At 42.4% G+C, this 22,654-nt stretch overlaps 1 protein-coding gene across 1 annotated transcript in view; it reads left to right on the forward strand.

The window, feature by feature from the left end:
- ROR1 (receptor tyrosine kinase like orphan receptor 1) overlaps positions 1-22,654 on the forward strand; it is a 396,422-nt gene that overhangs the window by 244,665 nt on the left and 129,103 nt on the right. The window contains exon 3 of the mRNA XM_044914331.1: positions 22,269-22,556. Within this exon, the coding sequence (XP_044770266.1) occupies positions 22,269-22,556 (288 nt within the window). The remainder of the gene's footprint in view (positions 1-22,268; positions 22,557-22,654) is intronic.

A 22,654-nucleotide genomic window follows, 5' to 3' on the forward strand; every position in this document is an offset into this window, starting at 1 on the left:
GTCTAAACATTCTTCTTGACGAGGTTTTACCATCCAGTCATAACATTGACAAACACTTCTATAGGACTTTACTCTGTGCCATGTGCTGTTCTAAGTGCCTTAACTATACTAACTCACTTAACAAAGTGTATTATTTATAATTCAAAACAAAATTTATCAAGACTGGCATGTGCTAAACACCCTCTAAAGTGCTTTGTATCCTTTACCTCATGTAATCCACATACCAATCTGAGGTAGCAGGTATCACTGGAGCTTAGAGATGTTAAATAACTTGGCAGAGGACACTTGATAGCCAGTGAGAGAGCCGGGACTCAAACCCAGGTCTGCCCACCTCTTTCCCACTTAAACAGATGGGGCAGTGTGGGCCTTTCTAATCACTGCCATCTCTAAATATCAATTACGTCATTCAGGCAGCTGGGGCAATGTCCAAGTATGGATGCTGGTTGGCTCATAGTTTCCTTCTTGAGGGACTTCTAAATATCACCCTGAAATTCTGGCTGGAAATTTGATTCAGTTGTTGAAAGCGGAAGAAATACAGCTTTCATGTTCATGCGCAATTTGCTTTTTCATTTTCTTTTATTATCCTGAGACTTACTGTAAATCACACTTTCCCATCAGTCCTGGGGGTTCTGATTATGTTGGTGGGGTCCAGCTAAGAGCAAGGGCAGTAAATTACTGCCACTTTGTTTGAAAATTTTTTTAGCCACAGTACATTAGCTGCTTTTGTTTGCTTTTCCACTGGTAGTGTGCACATTTTTATTTCAGAATTGGTGTTTCTTGAATGTCTCATTTGTGAATAATGTAGCTTGCAAAATGGAATGATTGAAGAAAAAGTATGCAAGAGAGTATCCTTTGGCATCTGTAAGATTTTAAAGCATTTATAACTAAAATGAGTTACTGAATTCTTTGTTTCTCTCTCCTACACACACACACACACACACACACACACACACACACACACACACTCTGCATTTTCCTGTTCACGTCATTCTATTCTTCTCCACTTCCCAAAGATTGATTGCATATGGTAATGACCAATACAATAACTAATATCAGGTAACTACTAAGAAATGCCTTTTTCCAGGGTCCTCTAGGTATTTTTGTTTATTTGAAAGATTGATAGATCAGAGGGTCAGGGGACATGTTTTACTGTAAGTTTCTGTTCCAAATTTCCTGACATTTTTAGTAAAAAAAAAAAAAAAAAAAGAAGAAAGAAAAAGAATATATTTTAAAAGGCAAAAATAGGGCTAATAAGAACCAGACCCTAAAGTGATTATCAAAATGTCAAAACTAACTACTTTTTCTTTGTTCAATAGCATTAATCTCGAGGCACTTACCTTTCAGTAAAATCTCCCTAATGGCTTGACTTGCTTCTCTTGCTGGGCCATCCACAAATAGAGTGGCTTCTAAAGTGATACCCAAATCCTCAATGGCTTTCCGTAATTAGTGTGGGAGTTCAGTGGAGACATTTGTTTTTAATATAGTAGCAAGAAAGGGCACTCTCTAGCATGCCCTGGTAACCTAGAGTTAGGTTTCTCCATCAGCACTGTCATAATGTCCACAGGACCATCCTAAAGATGCTAGAAAGCTATGATAATGATGCAGGACCTGGTTGAGTATGAAAATTAACTCTTTTTCCTGAAATTTGTCAAAGTTTCTGGAGTGGCTTTGGAAAGGATTTAAATGCACATGAAGATGGAGCTTAAGTTAGAAAATTTTCATTCTTATCACTAATCCATACAATGGTCATTTCATTTTCTTGGACTTTATAGCAAACACCTTTGAGGGAGGGTGCCCACTTTACAAGAACTCCCTGTTTTCTGGTAACTGCTCCCATGACCCATGGTGATGGACCTTCAGCAGCTGTGTTTATGTTGTGTAACTCTGGCCCTCTTTGGGGAACTGATCAGGGGAAGGACACTTGACCCAGGTTGGGCCAGTCAGAGTCACTTTCCTGGGAACTTGGAATTGGGACTCAGAGACAGCCAATGTTTGAAGTTGCTGGTAATGCCATGAGATTAACTTGAGGTAGGTAACATGAAACGATCGTTCTCTGCTGTGTGTGTAGAAAAGCCAAGAACACTGATTTGCAAAGAGAGGAGATTTAAACAGATTCATAGAAAGAAGCAAAGGCAGAGGGAGAGTCCTGACCTGGGTCCCAGAAGCTTTCCAGTTTAGTTCCTGTTCCTCCTGAGGCCTGGCTGGACCCCTTTCTACAAGAAACCCCTTGCATCCTAGGTTAAATTGCTCATCCTCCTCATCTGCTCCTCCTCACCCTCTTACAGCAGCTTGAGTTAGCTCCTGTTACATTCAATCAGTCTTAACAAAGACAGGTTGACCCTCTCTCCAGTATGTACTTGTTTGATTATAGATATGACCAAGTAAACAAGTAGATGAATGTTCATACTTACTCTTTTGTGCCCTAGAAGGTTTGAGCTGGGAACAAACCTCAGGGATATCTTAATCCTATCCTCTCATCAGACAGATGAGGAAATTGAAGACTGTAGATGAGAAGTGATTTACCCAGGTTCACACACAGCCAGGACTTGATCCCTGGCCTTTTGGTTCTCAGGGCAGCCAGTGTTCTTTCCAGGTTGGCTCCCTGGTGCCATCCATCCACCTGTCTGTCCATCCATCCATCCATCCAGTCAGCCAGCCAGCCAGCCAGCCAACCAATAAATATATAGTGAGCAAGCTCCTAATACATGGAAGGTCCTGGAATACATGCTTTCTGTTTTCAGCGTGCCTCTCTTGTGGTAGTCTTTTCTAATATCGATGATGATCTGTGTTCATATCCTATTTCCTTTGGCAGCCCTTTGAAAGCAGGGACTGTGTGTGAATCAGTACCTTCACTTCCTAGTATAGAAACTGTCACAAGGTACGTCTTCAATAAATGTCTGCTATTCTGGAGAATTTGTTTCATTCCTTAGAGTCTCTGATGGGGACTGTGTATCAGTTATCTATTGCTAGATAACAAGCCACTCCATACTTCATGGCTTCAAGCAACAGTCATTTGTTACTATTGCTCATGGTTCTGGGAATTGACTGGGCTCAGCCAGATGGTTCTTGTTCAGGCTCTATCACATGGTTGCAGTCAGATGGTGACTGGAGCTGAGGTTATCTTGAAGGCTTTCTCATTCACATGTCTGCTAGACATCTGGGCTGAGGGTACGCAAACAGGGCTGGAACAGCTGGAGCTCTATGGGAATCTCTCTCTCTCTTTCTCTCTCTCTCTCTTCCCATATGGTGACCTTGGTATAACTGGACTCATTACATGGTGGCTGGAGGCTCTCAGAGAGACTGCCCCAAGAGAAACTACCAGAAGCTACCAGAAGCTACATAGCCTTGCCTAGGCTGGCCTCAGAACTCACTTCACATACGTCACTTCTGCAACATTCTGTTCCTCAAAAGAGTCACAGAGGCCCTGCCAAGCGTAAGGAAAGGGAGCAGAGACTCCATCGTTTGATGAGAGGAGTGTTCGAGAATTTACAGACATGTTTCTGCATCTCTGTACTTCTTCACATAAGGGGAATATGGAAGGAAATGAATACTTTATCTCTAGCCCCACAGAGCTTACATTTGAGTTGGGAGCCACGGTTTTCAGGCAACTGCTAGCTTCTGGCCCCACTGACAGCTACATCTTTTCCAACGACTTTGCCACTCCTAGCCACAATCAATCACAGGGTCTGATAGCCATGTACCTGTGGCCGGGGAGTTACTATGGGCAAGCAGGTAGGGCCGGGGTCTCATTTTATCATAAAATTCTCATGTGCTGGGTTTTGTGATGGGCCCTCTGGAGGAATAAGACATTAGACTCACATTTGGGCCCTGCCAAGAAAGAGAGACATATCTAAAAATGTAGCTTAAGGAAATAATACAAAAGGGGAAAAAATATTTAAGCATAAAGGTATACACTGAAGCATTCTTTAAGAGTAAAGAAATAGGAGGGAGAACTAAATTTTCCCCAATTGGGGAAATCCTTTCATTGTGATTTCTGATGGAAATCCATGAACAGAGATCTGTGGCTGCTTTTCCTTGGATTTCTGAGTCACACCTACTTGGGGAGGAAGAAATAGGGATACAAAATCAGAACCCCTCTGGCCCCTCCTCTCCATCACACTCTTCACCAGCTCTCCCCTCCCTGGCCTGCTGGGTCGGCTCACACTTCCCTAAGCCCAGGTCCAGGCACAGGTGTCTTGGCTTAGTATTGTGTAAAAACTGCCCATTGCTGGCCAGGTGAGGTACAAAATCGTTCATTACTGTCTGAGGTCTTTCCTCATTCTTGGCCCAGGCTTTCTTTCTGGCCTTCTTGTCTACTACTTGTTCATCCATAACCTTCCCAGAAGGCAAATGGGGGTGATTTATTCTGTGTTGCTCCCACCTAGTCTAGACACCCATGACTTTGAGCTTTTCCTCAAGCCATTCCTATACCCACCAGAATGCCATCTCCTCTGCTTCAACTTCCTGAAAAGCAGACCACGCCCCCCACCATAAGCCAAGTGGGGGAGGTACAAGGGGAGGGGCTGGGAGCTTCCCAAGAGCACACTCTCCTGAAATGATGTCTTCTAAACAAATGTTAATGGTATATGTTAACATGATGGTTATTAAGACCATGATGAAAAGATGCTTCAGGGCTCCTCAAGGCGGCTGGATATGTGTGTTGCTGTTGTTCATTGTCACAGTGATTAGGGGATGCAGTGGGCATTTATTGGGCAGAGGCCTAAGATGTTATGCGCCTTGCCATGTGCAGGGCACTCCTGCAGGAGGAAGCTGGGGAGGACACCCTGTGTCAGCAGAGGCATGGGTCCTGTCGGGACAGTCCTCAAGGGTGGCACCTTGTGCATCCCCACTCTCCCCAACAGCTGCCTAGCTCCTGCTCTCTGTCCTCACTCCCCTTGGCTCTCCCAGGCTCGCTCTCTCTGATCTGAGAACCCAGCTCTCAACCTCTGCTCTCCATCAAGGCCCAGCTCAAGAATGGCCCCCGTTACTGTCAAGCCTTCCCTGATTTCTATAGCTGGACATGCTCATCCCTTCCTAAGTAGAAAATAGCATTTCCCCCCTTGCATCTTCCCTTTTTCTGATTATTTTTATTGGCTTCTTTTCCATTAATATTTTGTGAAGAGAAATGGGACAGGTACCTCCCCAGTGCCTACACAGGTATTGTATTTAAAGTATTTGCTTATTTTTCTTCCGTTTCCTCATTTCTTCCTCTCCCCCAAATGCCTGTGGATTCCAGCAAGAGGACAGGAAGTCTGGGGTTTCTCTGCCCCTCCACTCTGCTCTGGGTCTGGCCCACTAGGCCTCATAAAAGGACAGGGGACAGCCATGGCAGCCTTGGCCTGCCCACGTTGGTCTCAATGTCTTGACCACACACTTAAATTTACTCTCACTCTGACTTGTACTTTCAAATTAGACCCTGGGATATCTCCTCCTTGCTTTGAGATCTTAAGCAGCTCCTGATGGAGAGCAGTCCTATCTCCTCCACTTTAAACATCCTACCGATTACTATGTGTCATCTCTGTCCCAGAAAGCAGGTTTAGCTCCCCTTTTCTAGAGTCCTCTATCACCCTGAACATACTCCGATTAGGCTCTAGTATGACTTTTTCTTTACATGTCTGATTCCATCGCCAGGATAAGAGATCTTTGTACACGTCAATCCATTTGTTCATTTCTTTGTCCAACATTTTCCACCTCTATTCATAGCAAACCCATGCAGGGTTTAAGGTGCTGTACCCAGGGAAAAGGACATGCATACACCCCCAGTGTTCCCTACCTCGTCTGCTTCATTGACTCTTGCCTCTTGTTACTGAGAAAATAGCACCCACTTCTGTTTCCATCTCCAGATTACTTAGTAACTTTTCTGTTTTGTTGAAAAGGCAGTCGAGCAGAGACTGTCCAATTTTTGAGGAATTTGGTTCAAAATTTGAGAGCAAAATCACCCCATTCATAATAGAAAATTCAGGTGACAGGGTCCTCTCCAGCGCACTGCCCTGCCAGCAGCAGATCTGAGATGTGGCCAAGTCAGCAGATTCTTTCAAAATTTGAAATACAAACCTTGCATAAGGAAAGAAGAAGAGGAGAAAGAATGGTTTTTGTGCCCTTTCATGTCCCCTGACGTTTATATTCTGGGAAAACCTGGAACTGGAATGTTGGCCTTAGTGGAGTTGCGTTGGAATGCTGACTGGCACACAAAGGGATTTGGGATCTGTTCAATCAAGATGTGACTAGAAAACTGAGCTGGGATAACTGATATAGGGACAGAAATTCCTTGGCCAGAATGGCAAACTTTTATTTGGAAAGCCACCTGGGCATCCCTTAGAGCCATCAAATTCTCGACAATTTATTATGACTGGACAAGCTGCTATCTTGCAGAGTCAGGCCAGGGTAGTAAAAATACACAATGACTTCGTCTTTGAAGGCCCTAAATGTGGCTTAGTTCTTCCTCGGAAAAGGCTCCCCAAAGGGCTGAAGGCAAACTGGGGCCTTTGCATGACGCAGAAACTTCTATAGACTTCTGTAGCGAGGAGCACACATCGGGCCGATGCTGAGGCATCTCTCCTATTCACGGTATTGAAATTGCAGAGATGACTTACGATGTGCTCTGTTTGCGTTGGCCCACAGCCCAAACCAGAGACTTATCTCAGGCTTGGCCTTCTAGATACTATCTCTGGTAATTTAAAAGTTCATTATGCAAGCCCACTCATCCTGTCCTGCTACAGTTAAGGTCTGTCAGCATTTTACAAAGGCTTATCACCCACCCATAAAGGGGCAAGAATGCAGTTCTTAGGTTGCAGTATGGCATGCGAGGCCTAAGCCTGAGCGTCAAAAGCTTTACCTCTTTTGTTGTTTTCAAGTTAGAATTTTTCTAAGTTCTAGTGAAGCAAGGTAATAGCTGATGGTTTTGCTGGTATTCTTTGGTTTGGTTTTGCAGGGTTGGGAAAAGCTGCTAGAGATGGCTGGAATGTAGATGTATCTTATATCTGAAGAATTCTTAGGCCCATGAATTTACTTATCATGCTAGCATTCAGCTGAAGTTGGGAGTGTAGTTGAAATAATCACTACTTCATAGTTAGGATCGATGAAGACCAGGAGAGTCAGAAACAAGATTGGGAATACTTCTCAAAGATGCAGGGACCAGTCCTCAAACCAGAACCTTGTGTCCCTGTGAATTTCAGCTGAATGGGATTGATTGTATCCAAGTCAAGTTATTGTTCTAATGGTTAAGTGTGCTTCTGCTCATCATTTTATTTTATTTTTTTTATTAACATATAATATATTATTTGTTTCAGGGGTACAGGTCTGTGATTCATCAGTCTTACACAATTCACAGTGCTCACCATAGCACATACCCTCCCCAGTGTCTATCACCCAGCCACCCCATCCCTCCCACCCCCCTCCACTCCAGCAACCCTCAGTTTGTTTACTGAGATTAAGAGTCTCTTATGGTTTGTCTCCCTCTCTGGTTTCATCATGTTTCATTTTTCCCTCCCTTCCCCTATGATCCTCTGTCTTGTTTCTCAAATTCCTCATATCAGTGAGATCATATAATTGTTTTTCTCTGATTGATTTACTTCGCTTAGCATAATACCCTCCAGTTCCATCCATGTCATTGCAAATGGCAAGATTTCATTTTTTGATGGCTGCATAATATTCCATTGTATATATATACCCAACATCTTCTTTATCCATTCATCTGTTGTTGGACATCTAGGCTCTTTCCATAGTTTGGCTATTGTGGACATTGCTGCTATAAACATTGGGGTGCATGTGTCCCTTCGGATCACTACATTTGTATCTTGGGGGTAAATACCCAGTAGTGCAATTGCTAGGTTGTAGGGTAGCTCTATTTTCAACTTTTTGAGGAACCTCCGTACTGTTTTCCAGAGTGACTGCACCAGCTTGCATTCCCACCAACAGTGTAGGAGGGTTCCCCTTTCTCTGCATCCCCGCATCTGTTGTTTCCTGACTTGTTAATTTTAGCCATTCTGACTGGTGTGAGGTGGTATCTCATTGTGGTTTTGATTTGAATTTCCCTGATGCTGAGTGATGTTGAGCACTTTTTCATGTGTCTGTTGGCCATTTGGATGTCTTCTTTTCTGTTCATCATTTTAAAGTATTCTTATTATTTCTAAACTTAAACAACACATACACATGACAAATATGAATAAAATGATAACCCCCAAATTATAAATAATAATAACCCCCACATAATAAAAATGGTTGAAAATTGTAGTAAAATAAATTGGATACTTTAATAAGTCACAGAAGTCCAAAAAAGTTTAAAACTAGAAAAAAAAGTCACTAGAGTAACCTTGTTGGCAGTTGCCAATGATCCCATTAGACACCCGGCTCCTGGAGAAAAAAATAAGGGTACATAGAGATCATGGCCTCTTTGGTGTGAAAAGGAGATGTCATCTGGATGGATTCAGGTGAGTTGATAGTGGAAGAAGTTCTTAATGACAGTGGGGTATAAAAGAGCAGCTTGAAAGGGGACAAACTGGGAGTGGGGACAGGGAAGGTGTCAGATAGAACTGGATTCAGTCCCGGCCATGCTGGGCCTTGCTATGCAGAAACCTCTGTTAGCCTTGGTATCTTCCTTAAAATTGGGTAACAAAAACCCATATACACCACAGTGTTCTGGAAAAGATAAAATGCAATAGCAGGCAGAAAGTGTCTGATAGAATCAGTGCTCAACACGTGTGTTCCTTTTTACTTCCACCTTTTATTAATTATAGCTGGGGCAGAAAGCGACCTAAATGCTGGAGGCCAGCAATTCTTGTTCTGAGTAGATCTTAGCTACTTAAGAGGACAAAGTGGTTTCCCTGAGCTTTTAAGAGGCCATTTACATACAATTGGTCTACTTGTAAAAAATGACCTATTCATTAAATCAAGCTTCTAGGTAGCAAAGTTTTCTTAAACTCCTTTGAGTTGCTGTGTATTTACTGTGCTTCCTAAAGAAAAACCTGTAAGGGCAGCTACTTTCCCCCATTAGTCCAGATTTACAGAGGTTTTTGCTCTAAGTGCACATTTGCAGAACCATTTCTGATGTATATGTGTTTGCTCCCCAAAAAGGAGCCCCATATTTGGCTGTTTGTTGTCTTTGGTCCTAGGGACACTCTTTCAACCCCTCTTGTTACTCACAGGTCCTTAACCCAAGCTCAGCTTGATGCCTTAGTACGTGAGCTCTCAAGAGAAGGTGAGTGGTACGCCCAGAGCCAGCCCAGCACAGCTCTTTCTTTCTTTGGACTTTTAACCATCACATCTCCTGCTCTGTAGCAGCTTTGCTTGGCCAGGGAATATTTATCTTTGTGGAGGTGTCTCTGTACTTTAATGTCTCTGTCTTGGTTTCTTCTGAACGATGGGGATTGTAGTGGAGAATCCTGGAGATTTTTGAGCGGTAGAAACTGGGCTTAGCAGGAAGCCAGGCAAGACTCAGTGGCCAGAAAGTGGGGGTTTAAAATTACTGTAGCCACATGTCTTCCTGTTGACCGCTCCAGAGAATCTTTTGGGGGAGCGCCTAAAAAAAAGCTTATATCAGACTCCACCCAGGATCAATTACATTAGAATCTCTAGGGGTAAGACCTAGGTATCAGTGTTGGTTTTGTTTGTTTGTTAATTCTGCAAGTGATAGTGATGTTCATGAGGGTTGAGAATCTCTAGCTCTCACTAATTATAGCTCCCTGTAGTGAGTGCTTTTGATGTTCCAGAAATTGATTATCTCATGTGACCCCCACGAAAACATTAGTGGGTAAGTACAATTATTGGCCCCATTGTACAGTTGAGGAAACTGAGGCTTGGAGATGTCAAGTACCAGCAGGTGAGTGGTGGGACTCCGATATTTAGCCAAGCATCCAACTCCAGAGCCATGTTCTTAATTACGGTGCTGCAGCCCATTATTATAAATAGTGCCTCCAGTGGGAACTAAGCTCCAGCGAGTGGGGTCATCCAGTGGTCTTGAGCTCTCTCCATACCTTCAACTTACCGACCTCCTGCTCCCCGTGTGTTCGAGGCTTCCCAGCAGCCCCACGTCAGATAACGAACTGCGGTTATTCAGAAGTCCCCTGCTATTTCCACTGATTTTTATTAAATGCAGCTTGTGGCTCCAACTCAAGAATGTGCAGGCCGATTTAGATTATGTTTTGCATTGAGTTTATTAAGATAAAAAATATTTCCCGAGATAGTGGGTCAGAAGTATTTATGGTGAAGTGTGCTGAAAGTGAATGCAGGTTGATAGCGTGAACAGAATGTTCTCTCAGAGTCAAATGCGATGACCTAACTGTGTTTGGCAGCCTTCCTTTATGTTTAGCTAAGCATTTTATTTCATGTCGGGAGCCTCCTCCCTCTTCTGAGAAGGATCGGTCCTGTAGGAGACCAGGATTTTGGCATGTACCTCTTTGATACCAAGACCCAGGCCCTGAAGTGTAATTGTGACTGGCTGGGTTGCCATGGCAAAGGACTATTAAACTCTTTATATCTCAGTTTCCCTCACCTGTCAAAATGAGAATATAACTCTTGGCCCCACCTCCGTCCCTGAGGAGAGTGGGAGGGCACTTTGAAAATTAAGCAATAAATGTTGGGAAGGATTTGTGGATGTGACGTCTTGTCAAATGGGTAAGTTATAAATGGGGTGTCTCCAAAGCTCATTTGCCCTAAATACACTTGAGGCTTCCATTTACTTAATCAACTAGCCTTTATTAAATGCCTGTGAAGTTCACAATAACACATGGAGTGCTAAGGGGAATACAAAAAGGAAAAAAGGAGGAAATCGGGTCTCAATTCCCAGAAAGCTCATAAACTAACTTCTTTTTTCTCGCAGTTCACTTTTTAGGTTGATTAAGCGTCGGTATGAACGATGCCTGTACTGTATTTAAAAAGTTCGTTCTCTATGGTGACTTCCATCATATGTAACTAGGAGTGATTTAGTTGTTCTCGGTATTGGTGGGTATTGTTACATGCTGGATGGATTCGTTAAAAGGGCAAGAATATTCTGTAGTCCCGGTTAGGGGGAGTGGGGGACAGTGAAAGACCACAGTCTGGATTCACTGGGAATGGTGCATTGGCTAATAGTATGTTCTCCTGTGTCCAAAGGTCTGGGTCTGAGTCCGGGCTCTTCCACTACCTACCTGTGTGACTTTGAGCAAATACTTAACCTCTCTGTGTCTCATTTCCTTATCTCTAAAATGTGGGTAATAATAAGGTCTAACTCATGGGATTGTTTTCAAGATGAATAAATTAATGTGTACAAGGTACTTAGGATGGTGTCTGGCACCTTATAAATGCTCAAAAAGTCTTAGCTATAAGCACCACTTTCTATGGGTCATGGAGAAAATGGTGGCACCAAAAGATGACTAGTATTCATTTCCCTATATTATAAAAAATATCAAGTCCTTTTTTATTCAGAGTCCCAAAATTTGCCCGGATCTACCACAATCACTTAGAGTTGCCCCCAAATCCCAGGCTGTTTGTTCAGAAATGGGAAACAGGCCATCCAGGCCTTTCTCTGGCTTATGGTGCGCAGGGCTCGAGTTAAACTATTTTGTTTTGAGAGCTTTACACCAGTCCAGGCCCCAGAGGGGTGGTGAAGGGCAGCTGTGGGGTGTGACGGAAAGAGCACTGAGCTTAGAGTCCAAATCCTGGCTTTGCCTTTTGTTGGTTGGGATAGTCTTTAAGTCCTCCAAACTGCAGTTTACCCATCCTGATTATACAAAAGCAATGGTTTAGGTAACACTGCTGGGGCTCTAGCCTAAATCGAGACTATCAAAATCTGCTAGAAGTCCTTGTCATCCCCACCAGCATGCCCTTGTAGTTAAAAAAAAAAAAAAAGCCAATTGTACTTAAGAATGTCTTTGATGAAGCAGTAAAAATTATTAATTTAATTAAATCTTGACCCATGGGTACATGTCTTTAATATTCCATACGGCAAAATGGGAAATATGCAGAAATGCTGGCTGCTGAAGTCCTATCGTTATCACAAAGAAAAGCATTTGAGTCGTGACATGAACTAGCCACTTTTTTACTTGCAAAAATGACAGACTGGGAAAGAGAAATACCATATGATTTCACTCATACATGGAATCTAATAAAACAAAGGAACAAACAAACAAAGAAAAAGCAGAATCAGACCTATAAATACAGAGAACAAACTGATGGTTGCCAGGCGGTGGGGTGCAAAATGGGTGGAGGGGAGAGGGAGATACACGCTTCTAGGTCTGGGAGGAATAAGTCACAAGAAGAAAAGGTACAGCAGAAGGACTATAGTCAGTGGTACTGTACCAGTGTTGTGTGGGAGCCGACAGTAACTATACTCGTGAGCAGAGCGTAACGTAAAGAGAAGTTGAATCACTATGTTGTGCACTTGAAACTCCTATAACGGTGTGTGTCAACTACACTAAAGAAAAAAAAATGATTGTCAAAGTATGGTTAGTTATTTTTGAATATTCTTGGAAATGAACAAAATGAGTCTGCCACTTCAAATAAACAGGAGATGGTATTCACCAATAATAAAATTTGAGCTTCTAAGCAAAAATTAAAATTTTGGGAAATTTTAGCCACCACCATGCGCTTGACAGATTTCCAGTCTTTTTTTTTTTTTTTTAAGATTTTATTTATTTGAGAGGAGAGAGAGAGAGAGCAAGGGGGGGCGTGAAGGGAGAGGGCCAGAGGGAGAGGGAGAAGCAGGTTCCCCACTGAGCAGGGAGCCCGACAGGGAACTCGAAACCAGGACCCCAAGATCATGACCTGAGCAGAAGGCAGATGCTTAACTGACTGAGCCACTCAGGCACTCAACAGCTTTCTGTTTGAGATTGGTAATGATATTGACAAAAATGATTTTTCTCTGTTATGTAATTAAATGTGTTCACATTTGGAATATGTACATAACTCATTGGAACAGTATTTTCTAAATGGACAATGCATGGTGTTACAAAATCATATGTGGGTAAAAGATCTTTAAAGTCCAAGATAAACCAACCCATTTTAATGTAACAGATTATGAAAAGTTCACTGATAGGGCTTCAGATTCACATCATGACGAACCTTTAAGAAACTACCACTTGTCAAATTTTAGTATAGTATCACAGAAGGATATTCTAAATTATCTGAGAAGACAATTAAAATACCCCTCCCTTTTCCAGCTGTGTAAAGCCACATTTTCTTTATATACGTTAACCAAAACAACATATTTCAACAGATTAAATGCAGAAAGAGGAGAATCCAGCTGTCTGCTCTTAAGCCAAATAGATTTACAACAATTTAAACAATGCCATCCTTTTCACTATGTATGTGTGTATATAAAATATGGTTATTTTTCATTGAAATGTATTATTTATGTTAAGTAATGACATTACTTTTTTATTTTTCAATAAATTAGTAAACAAATGTTTTTAAATTTTCTCTTCGAGGTCCTCAATATTTTAAAGATTTTTTTTTTTTTTTTTGTCAGAGAGAGAGAGCACAAGCAGGGGGAGCTGCAGGCATGGGGAGAAGCAGACTCCCTGTTGAGCAGGGAGCCTGATGTGGGACTCGATTCCAAGACCCTGGGATCATGACCTGAGCCAAAGGCAGATATCCAACCAACTGAGCCACCCAGGTGTCCGGGGCTCGATATTTAGTCTTTAGGGGTCTTGAAATCAGAAAGTTTGAGAACTTCTGTCCTAGAATGAAAACTTAGAGCATCTAATTTTTTTTATTAACATATAATGTATTATTTGTTTCAGAGGTACGGGTCTGTGATTCATCAGTCTTACACAATTCACAGCGCTCACCATAGCACGTACCCTCCCCAGTGTCCATCACCTAGCCACCCTATCCCTCCAGCCCCCTCCACTCCAGCAACCCTCAGCTTGTTTCCTGAGATTAAGAGTCTCTTACTGTTTGTCTCCTTCTCTGGTTTTGTCTTGTTTCATTTTTCCCTCCCTTCCCCTATGATCCTCTGCCTTGTTTCTCAAATTCCTCATATCAGTGAGATCATATGATAATTGTCTGTCTCTGACTGACTTATTTCGCTTAGCATAATACCCTCTAGTTCCATCCATGTCATTGCAAATGGCAAGATGTCGTTTTTTTTTTTTTTTGATGGCTGCATAATATTCCATTGTATATATATGCCACATCTTCTTTATCCATTCATCTGTTGAGGGGCATCTCGGCTCCTTCCACAGTTTGGCTATTGTGGACATTGCTGCTATAAACATTGGGGTGCATGTGCCCCTTTGGATCCCTACATTTGTATCTTTGGGGTAAATACCCAGTAGTGCAATTGCTGGGTCGTAGGGTAATAGAGCATCTAAATTTTTTAAGACTATTTTTTTAGAGCAGTTTTAGGTTCAGAGCAAAATTAAGAGTAAGATACAGAGATTTTCTGTATACCCCCTGCTGCCACAGGCTCCCCCATTATCAACATCCCACATGAGGGTGGTACATCTTACAATTGACGATCACCCAAAATCCATAGCTTACATTACAGTTCACTCTTGGTGTTGTACATTCTGTTGGTTTAGACAAATGTGTAATGACAGGTATCCACCATTATAGAGTGCCCTAACAATCCTCAGTTCGCCTATTCATTCATCCCCTCCCTGTTCCCCTCCCCCCAACCCCTGGCAACCACTGATCTTTTTACTGTCTCCATAGTTTTACCTTTTCCAGAGTGTCATACAGTTGAAATTAGACAGTATGTAGCTTTTTCAGTTTGGCTTTTTTTCACCTAATAATATGAATTTAAGTGTCCTTCATGTCTTTTCATGGCTTGATAGCTCATTTTCTTTTAGTGCTGAATAATATTCCAGTGTCTAGATGTACTATAGTTTATCCATTCACCTACTGAAGGACATCTTGGTTTCTTCAAGGCTTTGTCAGTTATGAATAAATCTATAAACATCTTTATGCAGGGTTTTGTGTGAACGTAAGTTTTCACCTCCTTTGGGTAAATATCAAGGAGTGAGATTACTAGATCATATGCTAAGAATATGTTCAGTTTTGTAAGAAACTGCCAAACTGTCTTCTAAAGTGGCTGTACCATTTTGCATTCCCACCAGCAAAGAATGAGAGTTCCTGTTGCTCCATATCCTCCCCAGCATTTTGTGTTGTCAGTGTTCTGGATTTTGGTCATTCTCATAAGTATATAGCAGTATCTTGTTGTTTTAATTTGCATTTACCTGATGACATCTGATGTGGAGTATTTTTTCATATGCTTATTTGCCATTTTTATATCTTTGATGAGGTGTATCTGTTAAGGTCTTGGACTGTTTTTTAATCAGGTTTTTGTTTTCTCCTTGAGTTTTAAGATTTCTTTGTATATTTTGGACAACATTCCTTTATCAGATGTTTCTTTTGTAAATATTTTCTCCCATTTTGTGGCTTGTCTTCTCATTCTCTTGACACTGTCTTCTGCAGAGCAGAATTTTTTTTTTAACTTTAATGAAGTTCAGCTTGTCAGTTACTCCTTTCATGGATCATGTCTTCCCAGTAGTATCTAAAACGTCATTATTGTGGGGCGCCTGGGTGGCTCAGTTTGTTAAGCGTCTGACTTCTGCTCAGGTCATGATCCTGCGGTCCTGGGATCGAGCTCTACGTGCGCAGCAGGGAGTCTGCTTGTCCCTATGCCCCTCCCCCACTAGTGCTGGCACTCTCTTTCTCTCTCTCACAAATAAATAAATGAAATCTTTAAAAAAATAAATTCAAAAGTCATTATCATATTCAAGATCATCTAGATTTTTCTCCTGTTACCTTCCAGGAGTTTTATAATTTTGCATTTCACATTTAGGTCTATGATCCATTTTGAGTTAATTTTTGTGAAAGGTGTAAGATCTGTGTCCAGATTCACTTTTTTGCAGGTGCATGTACAGTGGTTCCAGCACCATTTGTTGAAAAGATTCTCTTTGTTCCTTTAGGTGTAAGATCTGTGTCCAGATTCACTTTTTTGCAGGTGCATGTACAGTGGTTCCAGCACCATTTGTTGAAAAGATTCTCTTTGTTCCTTTGTATTGCCTTTGCTTTTTGTCAAAGATCAGTTGACTATACTTATGTGGGTCTATTTCTGGGCTCTCTGTTCTGTTTCATTGATCTGTTTGTCCATTCTTTCATCAATACGACACTGTCTTGATTACTGTAGCTTTATATCAGGAATTGGGTAGTATCAGTCCTCCAACTTTGATCTTCTCCTTCAATATTATTTTGGCTATTCTGGATCTTTTGCCTCTCCATGGAAACTTTAGAACCAGTTTGTCAATATCCACAAAATAACTTGCTGGGATCTTGATTGTAATTGCATTGAATCAATAACTTGATTCACTTCTACTCACTGTGGGATCTCAGACAGCTTCCTTACCCTATCTGTGCATTAGGTTTCTGATGTGTAAGATGAGGATAATAAAACTAGCTTGTAACAACACCTGCCATAAAGGAAGTACCCTTGAGGGGTTAACTGTTACCACTGTCATTATTGTATCATCATCGTTGATGTTTTTATCATGATCATCATTATTACCAGTACCACCCCACTGGGAGACACAGCAACACAGAGCTAGAAGGTGGAGTCAGCAGAATTGGAGTATTTTTCTCTCTGAAACCAAATTATAGTCCAGCTGCTCCTGGCCAGTCTGCCAGCATTTGTGGCCTAAGGAAGAAGGGAAAGAAGGATGAGAAAGCTTCCACAGCTCAAGCACACATTGTCAGAGGTATTGAGTCAAGCCACTGCAAGAAAGTATGAGTAGCCAGGTATAAATGTAGACACCCCATTGCTCTGTGTGGCATCAGGCCCAGCTGGTACGTGCTGTCTGCCCTCCAGGGCTTCTGTGGCTACTCCGTATGGAAACGTAGACCACTCAGGAGGAACAGCCTGCACAGGCCCATGTAACAGAGCATGAAGCCAGAGTCTAGGATGTGAAATGACTGACACAAGCAGCTAGCTTGCGGCGCAGCGAGTGTCGGGTCCACTTTGCAGGTGTCCTCTGCACTGGGCTTCTTCCTGGAGATACCCACGTGTTCCCTGAAACGAATGACTACTGGATCAGAACCCTCAGTGGCCACACCAAGCTTTAGGAGTAGAGAAGAGAATGGATCCCCCAGTGTGGCCCGTGAGGCTGCTGCAGAAGGATCCAGCTGGTTCTGGGAAGGAAATGGATTGTAGCCAGGGGCTTGTTAACAACAAGGCTGATAGTAATGATGCAGACATGCGATTTTATTTTATTTTATTCCAGTCACAAAATGCTTTCATGTTGTTTAGGCCAAATGTTGTTCTGATGCTCCTAGTCTTTGCCAAACTGAGGGCCAGGCCATTTGCTTGTTCTAAGTGAGCAGCTACAGATGGGAAACAAATTTGAACATTATTCTTTATTGGTAACAATTTAAAACCAAATTCCCTGTGTTTGTGGCAGGGCTCCTTTGTTCAATAAACACAAAGATTTGTTTACATTTCCTTTGTTCTCTCTGGACATATACCACTTGGGCCAGTGACTACACTGATTTCAAGATGCCCTGCAGTCCTCAGTTTTGTTTGTAGGTGGGTATTACGTAGAGCTTCAAGGACAAGTCAACCACTCTTGCCTTCAGTGTATTAGCTATGTGATCTCAGGCAGGTGACTTCATCCCACTGGTGTCCTTTTCTATAAAATCAAGACTAGACTTGGTCAGGAAACCAATCAGTTGGATGAATAATCATTCCTTACTTTTAGGAATAAGATATCTGTGAGAAAAAGAAAAGAAAAATACAGCTGATAAAAATAACAGAAACTCACATGCTCCTTGCTCTGTGTCAGAGCCTATTCCAAGCACTTGCCATGTGTTAATTCCTTTCATGCTTGAAATAGCCCTATGAGGAAGATACACCTAGTGTACTAATTTCACAGATAACGAAACTGAGACACAGAGAGGGTACACAACTTGGCCAAGGTCACACAGCTGATAAGGAGCAGAACTAGGACATGAATTCAGGCATTCTGGCTCCAGAGTCTGTGAGGGTTGATTTTGTACATTAGATCAGCCCTTACTAATTTGTTTTCAATAAATCTGAATACGCCTTCAGAGGGTAATTAAAAAACTACCCCTCCCCCACATGATAGAACTCTCTGGTTCTTGGTTAATTTATGTTCCTAGAAGAACAAACTTGAAGCTCTGTATGTCTGTGATTATGGTATCATGCAAAGTAACTGGAGTTTGGAGTCAAAGAAATAGTTTGAAGTGCCAGCCACCCTTTTATGTGATGTGTTATGTGGACTTGGCCACAGAGCTGGCTGGGCGTTGGCTCCAACCACCTGTCAGAGAAAACTAAAGAGAAGAAGTAGAAGTGACTTTGGTTTTTGACTAAAACTCAGCAGGTAATGTTAACCCCTGAGGCATGCACCCAGCAGCTGTCATCCTGGCCTCTGGGAGTGTGGCTTGGTGTTGGTTAGCTTCAATATTGAAAGAAGGTAGGGGGCGCCTGGATGGCTCAGTCGGTTGAGCGTCTGACTCTTATTTTCAGCTCAGGTCATGATCTCAGGGCCGTGGAACTGAGCCCCATGTCCGGCTCTGTGCTCACTGGGGAGTCTGGGCTTGAGATTCTCTCCCTCTTCCTCTATCCCTCTCCCGCTTCTCTCTCAAATAAATAAATAAATAAATCTTAAAAAAAAAAAAAAAAAAAAGGGAGAAGGGCCTGTCAGGGGATAGGCAGGGGAATTGGGATCCCCATGTAGCAGGTAAGGTGAGTTACCTGGCTTCTGGAGGGAAACCAGAACACCAGCTAAAGTTTAAACCCATTAGCTAGACAATCCTGACTGGAGTTAGGGGCAGATCACAGCCCTGTGGGGATGTGGGTGTGTGTCCCCAGCTGGCTCTTTTTTAGGGAAGAAACTCAAGTTCTGTCCCCCCCCCTCAGTGGGGCTCGAGCTGCCCAGGCAGTCTGGGAGAATAGAAAGAGCTAGGTTTTGGAGTCCGAGAGATCTGGATTAGACCTCAGTTCAGCCATGCGACCTTGGGCAAGTCACTTAACCTCTCTGATCCTAGGTCTCATCATTATAAAGCAATGATAACAGTTCCTGCCTTGTGGGGTTATTGAGCGAGTGAGTACAGAAGTAAAGCCCCCGGCATACTGTAGGATTCTAAATAGTCCATCTGTGCTCACTACCGTATTGGCCTGTTGGCTCACTTGGACTTTCTCCTTGGCTGAGCCTGAGAACTTAAGGCTGCTAGCGCTGGAGGCTTTGGGCACAATGTACAGCGAGCTCACTGAGAGACCACGGGCCCGGTCAGTGCATCTCTGAGATGTGATTTCCTTATTGTGATCATTAATGCTCCTCCTTTCCGACTTTGCCAGATTGTTAGAGGAGAACGCGAGACTCAGTAACCTGAAAAGCATTATACAAAAATTGTTATTATTATAAAAAGAATTGCAGTAACATTGATTAACATTTTGAGTGCTTACTTTTTTGCCTAACACTAGTTTAAGTGCTGCCTATGTGTCGCCCAATTTAATTTTAATCCTCCAACAGCTTTGCCTGGTAGAGTCCTATTTAATATATTCCTATTTTTCAGTTAAACTGAGGTTCCCAGAGGTTAAGTAACTTGCCTAAAGTCAGTCAGAATTGAGGGCTGACCCGGGATTCAAACCCAGTTAGTTGAGTTCCAGAACCTGCCCAATGGAGTATTAATCACTATGCTTATATTGGCATTGCTATTTCTATGTTTCTTTTCTAGCAAGGATACATAGTTAGCCATTCTCTGGGCAGGAGACAGGACTGTGAGGCCATGATGGCAGCTCCATAAAGCCACCTGTTCCTTAGTCTCTCTACTCTCTGGGCACACACCTCAAACGTCTTAGGAACACATGTGCTTCTGTCCATGAGCAAAAACATTCATAGTTTGAATATATATGGATATAGATTAGAGAAACAAGTTCAGAGATAAAGATCAGAATATAAATGGAAAGAAGCAAGACATTAGCAACATAATTTATGGGCTCATGATTGCGTTGTGAAGGATAATTATTCATTGGTTTAAGTGGGATGAAAAGTGTCATTCTGGAAACACAGTGAGTGATAGTCATACTTAATCTGTTTTCTACCACTCACAAAAGATAAATGTCATTCACATGCGTGACATACTCCTGTGGGACTGCCCAGACTTTGACATCTCTCCCTGATCTTTTTGTGGAAAATTAAGGTACTTAATGAATTATTTATTTTGGGCATATATGAAAGCATTTTATAGGAATTTGGGTGCTTTTAAATTAGCCACTTAGATCTCTCCCAAAAAGGGTTATTTTTCAACAAAGTTCCATTAAATTCAACAAATTTACTATGCTCTGCCTATGCTGTACCATACGGCAGCTACTAGCCACGTGTGGCTGTTAAAATTTAAATTTAAAAATTCCGTTCTTGGGACGCCTGGGTGGCTCAGTCGGTTAAGCGTCTGCCTTTCGCTCAGGTCACGATCCCAGGGTCTTGGGATCGAGTCCCACATCGGGCTGCTTGCTCAGTGGGGAGCCTGCTTCTCCCTCTGCCTACCACTCTCCCTGCTTGTGCGCTCACTTGCACGCTCTCTCTCTTTCTCTCTCTCTGGCAAACAAATAAATAAAATCTTAAAAAAAAATTCAGTTCTTCAGTTGCTCTAGTTACATATCATGTGCTCAGTAGCTCACCTGTAGCTGGTGGCTGCCATTTAGACGATGCAGATTATAGAACATTTCCATCATTACAGAAAGTCCTATTGGACAATGCTGCTAGACGGTAGGATACACTAAAGATACAATGATGGCAAAACATTCTAGATGCCTGCCCTTACAGGCTTGTAGTCCCACAAAGAGGACAACTGCTTAACAATCCATCCCAGGTGGGAGTCAGGGAAGGACAGAAGGCAATGGGAGGGTATGGCAGAGGAGATCGACCCAAGAATGGGTGGTCAGGGAACATGAAGTCAAAGAAAACTCCTTATACATCAACAACAGACCAATTGTTTTAAAAAAATATTGAACTTAATTTTTTAAATAGTAAATTATTTTCTCTGTACTGGATTCTGCAACTAATATCAATATGAGGTTTAAAATATATTATTGAAGAATAAATTTAAAATTTATTTCATTATTAAAATGTTTAAGAAATCTCTAAAGAAGCCAAATGAAAAATGTACATACAGTATGATTCCATTTATATGCAATCCTAGAACAGACAAAATTAGTCTATGATGATAGAAATCAGAACTGTAGTTGCCTAGAATGGAGATGGGGGTGCAGATGGAAGCAAGCATTGACTACAGAGGATCTTAGGGGTACTTTCTGGGTTGTTCAGGATGCTCTCTATCTTGGTAAGGGCATTGGTTACATGGATATATGCATTTGTCAGTACTTCTGGAACTATGTAACTGAAGATGGGTACATTTCCTAAAATGTAAATTATATCTCAATTAAAAGTTGAATATATAGAGTTATTTATTGTAACATCTTAATGGTTGATATGAGTAACATTATGGAACTATTCATTGCCTCATTACTTTGTCTGCCAGCAACCTGGGGCTTATATGATCACTGGCCGCAAGGTTTTCAGCATCCTTCCTGATCTTGTGCTATGTGCGTATAAATATGTCGCTCCTACTTTTCCAGTCTTTCATGCTTTCTTTCCTATCAAAAGTGGACAAGCTGGAAGGATCTTTGCCAGCATGTTAAGAATGGTATCATTTGGGCGCCTGGGTGGCTCAGTTGGTTAAGCGACTGCCTTCGGCTCAGGTCACGATCCTGGAATCCCAGGATCGAGTCCCGCATCGGGCTCCCTGCTCAGCGGGGAGTCTGCCTCTCCCTCTGACCCTCCCCCTTCTCATGTGCTCTCTCTCTCTCTCAAATAAATAAATAAAATCTTAAAAAAAAAAAAAAAGAATGGTATCATTTTGGGGTGGAAAGATTTGAGGTGAATTTTGAAGCCTTTTCTTCTTCACAGTATTGTTTGAGTCTGTAACAAGGACCGTGTGTTCTTCTCATACTTTGAAACACAAAATCTCATTCTGTGTTGGCTTAGGATGTACATTTACTTATCCATGGGTTACCATATGGTCATTTGAAAACTTTGGGCTTTAAACGATGGTTAGTGACAAGTTTCCTTGTAAGCAGCAGGCTCCGTGGGTGATTGTTCTATAGTCACGGGGTCTCAGTAAATGTATAATTTCATGCCTGGTCTGTCTCCACCATGCCTCTCCTGTGCAGTCTCTCTGTGGTCCTGGGGCACACTGGAGTGGATTTGGGTTGCTCGGAGGTGCCCCTTAGCTGTCTACCCCTCTCACCTGCTTCCTTCGCCCTGTGCTCACAGATTCTTACCTGACCCTCGATGAACCGATGAATAACATCACCACGTCCCTGGGGCAGACAGCTGAACTGCACTGCAAAGTGTCTGGGAATCCACCTCCCACCATCCGCTGGTTCAAAAATGATGCACCTGTGGTGCAGGAGCCTCGGAGGATCTCCTTTCGGGCAACCAACTATGGCTCCAGGCTGCGGATTAGAAACCTCGACACCACAGACACAGGCTACTTCCAGTGTGTGGCAACAAACGGCAAGAAGGTGGTTTCTACCACTGGAGTCTTGTTCGTCAAGTTTGGTAAGCCACCTTTTGCTGGGGACGGCCTTTGGCCCTCAGCATTCTTGGGGGGGGGAGGGTAGAGGGAATGGGCACATACTGAAAATGTCCTATGTGCC

The sequence above is a fragment of the Neomonachus schauinslandi genome, chromosome 4 (assembly GCF_002201575.2).
Source record: "Neomonachus schauinslandi chromosome 4, ASM220157v2, whole genome shotgun sequence".
Classification (NCBI taxonomy): Eukaryota; Metazoa; Chordata; class Mammalia; order Carnivora; family Phocidae; genus Neomonachus; species Neomonachus schauinslandi.